Genomic DNA, 10,532 nt, shown 5'->3' with positions numbered 1-10,532 from the left:
GATGATGATGATGATGATGATGATGGTGGTGGTGGTGGTGGTGGTGGTGATGATGATGATGGTGGTGGTGATGGTGATGATGGTGATGATGATGATGATGATGATGATGATGATGATGATGATGATGATGATGATGATGATGATGATGGCTGTGGCAGTGATGATGATGATTATAGCAGTGTGGAACTGGTTCTTTTGCATAATTCCTGCATCAGTGATGTATAATTCTGAATTTCTTCATCATTATTAAATTGTCAAATATATACAGCTCAAATTTATAATCAACACTTAAAAATTAATGAAGAAAACTAACCTTTTTGGATTTCAGTGTCTTTCTCCAGAGGGTTGAGAAAATTCCATCTGTCCAGTCATTAGTAGCAACATCCAATCTACCAAACATTTGTGGAGCTGTAATGGCTTTAGGATTCATTCTCATTTCTTTGTGGGGGAAACCACATGCAGTAAGGGACTTCTGTAACATGTGGATACATTTGGTTTTACCACTTCCTGATGGTCCTAATGTCATCATGCCATGCCGTACACTCTGTGTTTCATATAACTGCACCAGTTTCAAAATCCATGGGGGATGAACTATTAAACCATTATCAGTAACCTGTAATGGAATGATACATACTGCATAACACAGAAAATTCTCATTTCATAGATTCCTTTCATTAGAAATACCTTTTTGAATGTAAGAAGCTATTTTACTCTTTATATCTCCATTTATAATTTCTTTCAGCTGTTAGGAAATTATTCACATTTAAAATCAAAATTATCTCATAACCTTTTGATCAAGATTTCAATCTCATACTATGATTTATCTCTTTATTCGTGTACATTGTTCTGTGTCTCTTAATTTGTATTCATAAAGAAAAAGAATTTTGTACCACTACTCTATTTCAGTAGACAATAAAAGAGGACATTCAATGTAATGAGAAAATAGATGGCATTCAGAAAGGTAATAATATTGGAAATTGATTGATGGTGAGTGAAGAAATAAATTAGCAAAGAAGGAGACATGAAGATGAATATAACTATGGGTGACAACAAAACAGATTATTTTACTTCCGGTAAATGGCAATGTTGAACATGACTTACTTGTTTACAGATAGCTGCTTCTATTTGTGGATAACCAGCTTTTTCGAGTTTCATGCCAGGAAACAAATCATCAATCAAAGACATAAATAGTGGCTCATCTTCATCAACCTAGTCAATACATACACATAAAAAATTTAAAAAATGTTTAAACAATTTCTGAAGAAAGAGACATTAGGACACTCTGCATGCACATTATTTTGTTTACAGGTAAATATATGAAGAGGAAAATATCTGGGCATGTGAAATGAATTCACACTCACACCCACACACACCCACGCATGCATACAAGCATTACACGTGAAATATGTGACACATGTTGGTAGTAAATGTATTTGAATGTAGCAAAAGAAAAAAAAATGGAAGACTTCAATAATACATATCATTATGTAGACCATGTGTCAGGTTATATGCTATATACATATAACTGAAAAGATATGTAAAAAATAGGAAACATTTCCCAGCGTACATGTGGTTGTGTATACATAGATACATATATACATGCATACATATTACTATTATTATTATTATTATTATTATTATTATTATTGAGTGAGAGAGCAGTGCATGCCATCAAAGTGACGCTGGGGTAAAATATACGAAGTCCAATATACCCATCATGACTACCCGTCTGATAAGGGTACACCAGGCGCATGCATCACAACCATATGTGCGCAACATGGTGATCTTGTATCAAGATAAACAGTGCATGACCTTGCAGGTGGGGCCCAGTTAGAATTTTCTTCAAGTTGAGTAGCCCATCCTGCTCAAAAGGTCCCTGAATAAGGTTTGTTTAAGAATATTGAGCAAAACACCCATGTTTCCAAAGAATTATCCAAACCCCAAAGAATTCTTCTCAGCACATGGCTATGATGCTCCCCTACTACTTCTGCTCCTGATCAGAGATGCACATATCGTCAGCCACCAAGGGACATGCTCAACTGGTTAAGGTCAAACAACTGACAAGCAAATCTGTGGTACTGAGCAGAATATTTGCTGTAGCCCATCTTTTATACCAAGACAAAACAACGTACATGATAACACTTCCAATCAGTTAAGATCAGAAGCCACGTGAGTCACTGCCTGGTACTGCATCAGGGCATTTTATTATTATTATTATCATTATTATTATTATTATTATTTAAGTGGTGATCTGGCAGAATCATTAGCATGCCAGATGAAATGCTTAGCAGTATTTCATCTGCCACTCTATACAAATTCTGCAGAGGCCGACTTTGCATTTCATCCTTTCAGGGTCGATAAGTTAAGTAGCCGTTAAGTACTGGGGTTGATGTAATAGACTATCTTTCTCCCAACAATTTCCAGGTCTTGTGCCCAGAGTAGAAAAGATTATTATTAACTATTATTATTCACATATTTGTTTTGCAAGATTTTTGATGTGAAATTGTGTGTTGAAACAGATGTTGTTGTACTTGGGGATGGTCATATTGCCAGTTTAGCCAATAAAAACACGCGCACTGTGTATTTGGTGTTAATTTGCTTCAGCTTTATATTACATTAATCTTAATCTTATTATTATTCAGTTCTATATTTAAGAGATGAGGAATTATGTACAATATTTAAGTTATTTACAATTGACAGATTGCTTTCTTTCTCAATTAACACTATCATGATCCAGCATCATTTGCTTTCTTTCTCAATTAATACTATTATTATTATTATTATTATTATTATTATCATTATTAGAATGTTGCATGGTACTCCTATCATTCCACAAGTGGGACTACATGGATGATGGAAAGCCAACCCTTACATACAACACAGAGTTAATAGAAGATATGGATTATGTTAGCCTGGGTGCAATTCTAAGCAGGGACGAGAACTGTCAGAGTAGATTTTTTTTTTGTGCTTAATTTCTTATTCTATGATCACCAATGCACACAGCCATTTTTATCCTACTCTCTCTTCCTTACCCCCCCCCTCTCTCGGAAGGGCATCCAGCTGCAGAAACTCTGCCAGACCAGAGTGGAGCTTGGTGCAGTCACTGGCTCTTCAAACTTCAGTCAAACCATCCAACCCATGCCAGCATGGAAAACAGACGTTAATCGATGATGATGATCATGATATACATGTATGTATATATATTCATTTATCTTTCTTTCCTTCTCTCTCTACTCTTACTTTCTCAGAATGCAATTCACCTCCACTTCTTCACCATTTTATTTCTTTTCAACTGGGACATCTTTCTGAACACACTATTTTCTGGTGTTTATTTTCCAGTTTCTGTGTTTATGTCCATGTTTGTCACAACACCAACAGTATTGTGTAGAAAAGATAACTATAACTACATACAAATACAGGTCAATAAAATAATTACCAGACCAAAATAAGTGCCATACTCAACAGAATCTCTTAAAGCTTCTAAAAGTGGTGCTCAGCATGGCTACATTCCAATGCAGAAAACAATAAAAGGATTTTAAGACAATATGGAAATAACCCACCAGTTTTGACAAGTTCATGTCTCTAAGAACTCTCATTACAATAGTGGCTTCACTGTCTTGCTGGTTTTCTCTTTTACTTGAACCAAGAATTCTCAATACAGACAAAATATTTCTCAGACCAAAATCATAGTGAACCTGCAAATAGAATAAGTTCTGTTTAGTTGGTGATTCAAATTAAATACAAATTATACAGTACACTAACCTTCACAAATTTCAAGAATATTATTTTGTCACAATATAAATTGACACATGTTATCTTATTCATTCTCATTGCTATTATATTGTTACTATTTACTATTTGCATCACTTGTAACAAACCAATTCCATACTTCAAAATATCAATAAAGATCAAAAAGTATTGCTTATAACAACCGACTATTATTCTAAAGAGGAATAGTTGATAAATTGACCACTTTTTGAAGTCCTATTTACAGCGATATCAATTTCTAACTTCCTACCCCCAGCTTATATCAGTATCTAGATAAATTACACATGCTATCACTAATATAGTATAGCTAAACATTTTTGTTGCAGTTTTCAGTCAAATAATCTATTTTAACAAGTTTCTGATGAAGAATCATTTGTCATGTTGTATTTTGGGATGGTCATTATTAAAATATTCAGTATATTAATTCAATAGATAAAGCTGAAGTAATGTTTCTCATATCATATTACATATGTAACATGTTACATGTTGAATGTATTTCTTCCACATTGACATTCAGACATAAGTAAACTATAATTTGAATCTGAAGATGCTAAATTATTTCAAGTTGAAATAAATCAGAATTTATTCAGCTGTTGATGATTTGTCTTCATTCTGTTCCAGAGCTGTAGTTTTGTGTCCATACTCTTGTTTCTTTATCATTTGTTGTATGCATATTCTCAATGCTCTAGCTTTCAAATAACAAGTAGGTCAGGACAGCCAAGTTGTACCACTTTTAAAAATTCCAATCATTAGAGTAATGTACATGACTCTAAATGTTATTCAGCTTAATTTCATTAACTAAATTGCCTTATCCTTTAAACTACTATTAAATTAGGAAAATTCAAATTGCTAATGATTGTTATTACAAATTAAAACCCGAGAATTAAAAAAAATGACAATAACATACAAGTCTTGGAAGAATCTCATAATTTTATTTCATCTTGAGTGAAATGGAAACAAACCTATTGATATTTATGACTCCATTAACCTACCATTAGAATTTAATACAGTGCTGACATGTTCTGAAGTAATTTGTTTTAATTTTTAAATTGCTGATTCATCAGTGATTCGTTTTTGTTTTAATTTTCACATCACTGGATAAATGTAGTTTAAACACTTTTTTTTTATTTGTTATTAAATATTTATTTTCAGCCAATGGTAACGTCATTTGATGCAAGTCAATATTTTGAAATATCACTTTAACTCAATACACACAGCATAGGCACCAAAGTTCATTGCCAATTCCAAGATCTCACACTATTAAAGTCACTGATAAAAACGCCATACCAATAATGCATTGAGATGAAACAGCCTAATATATTACATAAAACATTGCTCAACAAAAAATACTGAATTGTACAAAAATATATACAATTCAAAGTTGAAGATGCTTATCTTTTTTTTATCTAGTGCAAAAAAATATATTATTTGTTATGACGCATCTATAGTTAATAAAGAAAAGCTACCATCTTTTCTCAGTCATATTTATAATTGTTTTCATTTTTGCTCTTCTTATGTTAATTCTTGAAGACTGGTGAGATTGATTGCAAGAAAAACGTGTGCAGAGAGGAAATTCCAGTTGAATGATTTCATCAGAACAAAGGACTGGGAAATATGGTTAATATTAGTTCTGGTGGGCATGACACAAGTCATGAGAGGAGGAGAAGGAGGAATGAGTTGAGAGAATTTGAGTAGAGGAGGCACAAGACCAACCAGTTCTGTTATACAGGTAAAATTATCATATATTTAAGTTTTGGAAGATCATTGGAAAGGCAAAGTATATTTAAATATGTGATGATAAAATTAAAATTAATTAGTGACCAACATAAGCTTTTCATCAAGAAGCACAAGTGACAACAAGATATTGTTGGCTTTGTTAATGTTCACCAGCAGTTACACAACCTAACTAAAACAATAACAATCAAAGCACAAAGAAAATGTAAAATTCACATTTGTTAATTGAAATTAACAGATATATTCTGCTAAATTCAATTCAATTTCAAAGCATCTCAAAAAAATTATCAAATTATTATTTAGCTTATCTACTTCTGAAAATTAAGCAATTAAATTTCATATTATAATTCATCTGTCTGTAGAAAGTAAAAGTTTAGTAAAGTATTTAGTCAGATGAGTGAATTTACCAACTTCTGTTTATAGCTGAATATAGCAAATTGAATATCATTGACTCTCTGCTATGAAGGATTATTCTTTATCAACTTTCTAGTCCTCTTCTTCGAAGAATCCTCTATGTAGCTGCTTACCAACAAAGAATTAATACAGTTTGGAGGGCATGAGCTTAAACACACCATGAAAGATAAAAAACATGAAATCTACAGCATTCATCTTCTTCATGTTTCTTTTTATCATTTGCTATCATATAGTGCTATTCATCAAGACAAATTTGATGTTACTTTAATAATATCCAAAGTATTACATATATTTCCAGATTCTCTGAAGTCTTATATTTTCCCCCACAAGCTTTAGGTAAGCCTTATTGGGGTGTCCTGTCTTGTTCAACTGACTTTACTGATGAGACTCCCTCAATTAATACCTCAGTATTGATGCTAAAAATTATACAAAACACACATGTCATAGAGCGGTATGTTTTATAACATAGTTCAGTTAATCAGCATTTTGTTGCAGATGATTTGGGATGGACAACGAGCTACTTGATCAGAGCTAAGCTTAGGTTAAATATATAAATGTTTGTGATTATTAATCTCATCTTTCAGGATAAATTTGTCAATATTTATCTCTACACTGAAATGTATGTAAATATTGAGAAGCTATTCCACCTAAAGAGGAAGTTAAGAGTCAGTAAAATTAGAATTTCAACAATTATGCTGTATTTTTTTATAGCCCAACACCGCACTTAAAATCCTCAGAGGCACCTTCAGTATGATATCAGTAGATGGGAGCATATTTAATTAGAATCATTAATGTGGTGAGGAGAAGAGAACATTAGCCTAATGACTAATACTATTCTAATTAAATCTGGGTATGTTTCAGTGTTATTAAACCTCATCATCTAAACATGGACTTCACAGAAGAGGAAATTACAATTGATAGCATTGACCTTAGTCTTTCTGGCTTTTTAAACATATTAATTTTATATGCTATATGGATTGGCAGCCTCTACATAATCATGCCTCCACATGGTCACCCAATCTACTAGAAATAGCAACCAAAATTCCTCAAATCTTAAAAGAATAACACAGTCAATAATGCAGTTATGGGTGAACTGTTCTGAGGTCAAGATGGAAATATTTTCGATTTCAAGTATATTCATTCAGCACTAACATGGGGCTAAGCAACAATAACAATACTGTAATCCTACTGAACAATTTTTGTACCAATAGTTTGGCCAACAATTGGAATTCAACTAACAACAGAAACAATAGAATGTTTGCATTACAGAATTAATTCTCATCTGTCCTTAACCTGTGATTAAATACTACCGGGATATACAGTCATTAGAGACATAGTATAGTCATGCTGTTTAGCTCTCCTCAGTTTTGGACCCCTCTGCAATAGCTAGCTTAATAGTCCACACAGAGTGCAGCTTTTAAGCTAGTATATGTATGCATGTATGTATATTTGTACGTACGTATGTATGTATTATGTATGTATGTGTCATATTTAACAATACATAATATTGATTTCTAACATACACAAATTCACAAATTATTGTCAATTATATTCACCCGGTACTCAAAAAGTACTTTATTTCATTAACCCCGTAAGAATGAAAGGCAAAATTGACTTCAGCAGGTCTGAACTCAGAAAATAGACGGATGTAACTAAATATTGCAGATACTATGAATTCACTATTTTTCAGTAACACACAATATTAAAGTGTTTGCCAGATGGTTAAGGTATGATTCTCTTATTTATTTGACGTTTCAAAAAATAATCTCAACAATTCAGGAACTGCATTTCTACACATAGTTTTCCATAGGAGAATGTTGTAAGGAGTACATAAGTGCATGTGCACGTGTGTGTTTGTGCATGCGTGCATGTTAAATCATACTTAGTTGAAAGTTATGTATGAATGTATAAAAGTTATATTCATTATTAATCCCCTTTCTACCGAACTGCCAAGTAAGAGTTCAAGGATTCAACACCATTCAAACTAATCTTTATCACACCCTTACATTTTACTCTATCTGTTTTTCTCATCTTGCTTTCAGCTGTTCTATATCAGGCTTTTGCCTTTTCAGATTTCCATCTTGATAATACTGTTAGTATTTTAAGTTGCATGACCAAGCCATCTGAGCCACTGGAAATTTATTTCAAGGACTGCATTATAGTAAGCAGCTTAGTTGTGGTACAGTTCTTTATTTGATACTTTGCTGGGCCAGAAGATGTAGCAAGTTTTTATCAAGCACACACTACGGAAAACATTTATCTGATTCATGTCTCCTTTGAAGACTTGTCTGTCTTAGTCCTCACACTCTTTGTCTTGACTTTCAAATCATCTGAAGTCCTTCACGTGTCCCATGAACTTTAATAAACCTTGCTAATTGTCCATTTTTTACTTTTTTTCTTAAAATATGTGAAATTCTTCAGATAGTTTAGTGGTTAAGAGTGACAGTTGCAGTGTTACTGAAGGTTGTGGCTTGTTGTTGTCTTGAGATTGTTGTTGTTTTGAGGTTATTGTTGTTAAGATGTTTTCATGGAGATCACCTCTTTTTGAGAAGTGTTGCCCAGTCATCCACAGAAGAAAAGAGCCCAGTGGATGCTTGTGTGATCATTTGATATGGTCTTACACAGGATCACACTTCAAACCGCTTGTGAAAGGGTCAAAGAAGAGATTTATTAAGCTGATGATCTCCATATGACCTCAACATCTTCTAAATGTTTGTGCAGACTGTCAGAAACCTTTCTAAAATTCTTAAAATTGATGTACAATGGAATAGTTCAAAGCATTGTTTGATGATATTCAAAGATCTGATCAATGCATCCTCTGCTCAACCTTTCTTCAGTTTATTCACAAATGTTAATCTGTAGGAAAAGAAATCAGCAGAAAACATTGCTAGAGATGGAAAGGCCTATGATACTAGAACAGTTGTTGCTGTTCTGTTATTTCTTTCTTGGAAAATTTCACATAGTCCCTTAGCCCAGTCCTTTGGAATGGAGGCACTCTCCCAGGTGGTCTTAATGAGATCAAGCAACACTGATCTTGTTTTAATAGGGACTGACTTAAACATCTGTACAAGATGCACTGTAAAGCACTCATGGCAGTGCCATATAAAAACACCCATGCATTGCCACATTAGAGTGCCTATGTAGTGGCATGTAAAAATGCCCATGAAGTGCCATTTGAAAGCACCCAACACATTCTGAAACATGGTCGATGTTCAGAAGGGCATCCAGCCAAAGAAACCATGGCAAACCAGACTGGAGTCTGGTGCAGCTCCCCAGCTCAGGTCAAACTGTCCAACCCATACCAGCATGGACAATGGACAATGGACATTAAATGATGATGATGATGATGATGATGATGATGTTGCCAAACAACAACGTAACCTCTCAGATATAAAATATATAAAAATAATCAATAAATTATTTGGAATCAGAAGGTATGCACCGTTAATACTTTTGACATATTAACATATTTAAAATGTGATTAAGCTTTGCGAAATATGGCATTGGAGTAGCATCTGTAAATATTTGCATTTTGACACGCCTTCTGGTTTCAAGAACTAATTTCCCACTTCATTAAACTAAATTGTGTAAGTACATAACATCTTTAAAAATAATAATGTAAAACTACTAATAAACAAGTCACATATGTAGGTCTAATAAATTTAAGTAATAAAAGTTGCATTAAGTAAGTATAAATATGTTTCAAGTGTGTAAATATCATTTGTAACTCCACTCATTGAATTGTTTGGTAAACATGCTGCATAACATTCTGCATCATTTATTAGTGTTTACATTTGTCAGATCTGTGTCTGCAGCCATACAACATGGTTTATTACTAGTTCTATATCACAAGAAAGCTGCAACTAAATGATATTTTGCCACAATATATACAGATATGTTATGTGTTTTTAAATATTCTTTCACAAGCAGAACTATTTGGTAATTACATTTCATAGGCTTCCATATAAATTAATAAAGATTGGGAACTAGTAGGGATTCAACAATAAAAATATTTATGTTCAATAATCCAATAAGTGTGGAAGAGCTTCTTTGAGCTTAGTATTGCAAGAAAACTTATACCAGTGTGGTTTTCCATAACCACCATGACATTTATGCATAGATACACAAGCTTACATGATGATCAAAAATTATACATTATTTCAATTCCTTACATTGTCTATTTGTAGATATAGTAAATGAGTAAAAGTTAAACACCGTAGCTAAAGCCAGAGTGCAGTAGAGTCTGGATACAAATCATTGTCATTGTAGATAATTAGAACCCAACTCAATCCTGACTTTGCAAAAAAACTGATAAGAAGCATTCCAGTTGTGACCATCCTATCTTTTTAAATGTATCTAGGACTGCATTATCTTACATGTATACTCTTACTCTTTTACTTGTTTCAGTCTTTTGACTGTGGCCATGCTGGAGCACCACCTTTATTGAAGTAAATCGACCCCAGGACTTATTCTTTAGAAGCCTAGTACTTATTCTATCGGCCTCTTTTGCCGAACTGCTAAGTTACGGGAACGTAAACACACCAGCATTGGTTGTCAAGCGATGTTGGGGGGACAAACACAGACGCACAAACACATACATATATACATATATATGA

General features: G+C 33.3%; 1 protein-coding gene across 1 annotated transcript in view; it reads right to left on the bottom strand.

Moving 5' to 3' along the window:
* LOC106871452 (dynein axonemal heavy chain 5) overlaps positions 1–10,532 on the bottom strand; it is a 358,231-nt gene that overhangs the window by 111,588 nt on the left and 236,111 nt on the right. The window contains exons 42-44 of the mRNA XM_014917924.2: positions 3,561–3,695; positions 1,102–1,209; positions 314–613 (exon numbers count right to left, since the gene is read on the bottom strand). Coding sequence (XP_014773410.1) covers positions 314–613; positions 1,102–1,209; positions 3,561–3,695 — 543 coding nt within the window. The remainder of the gene's footprint in view (positions 1–313; positions 614–1,101; positions 1,210–3,560; positions 3,696–10,532) is intronic.

This window comes from Octopus bimaculoides, chromosome 10 (genome assembly GCF_001194135.2).
Source record: "Octopus bimaculoides isolate UCB-OBI-ISO-001 chromosome 10, ASM119413v2, whole genome shotgun sequence".
Classification (NCBI taxonomy): Eukaryota; Metazoa; Mollusca; class Cephalopoda; order Octopoda; family Octopodidae; genus Octopus; species Octopus bimaculoides.
Note: the sequence above shows the minus strand (reverse complement) of the source record. Positions and strands in the feature narration are given on the sequence as shown.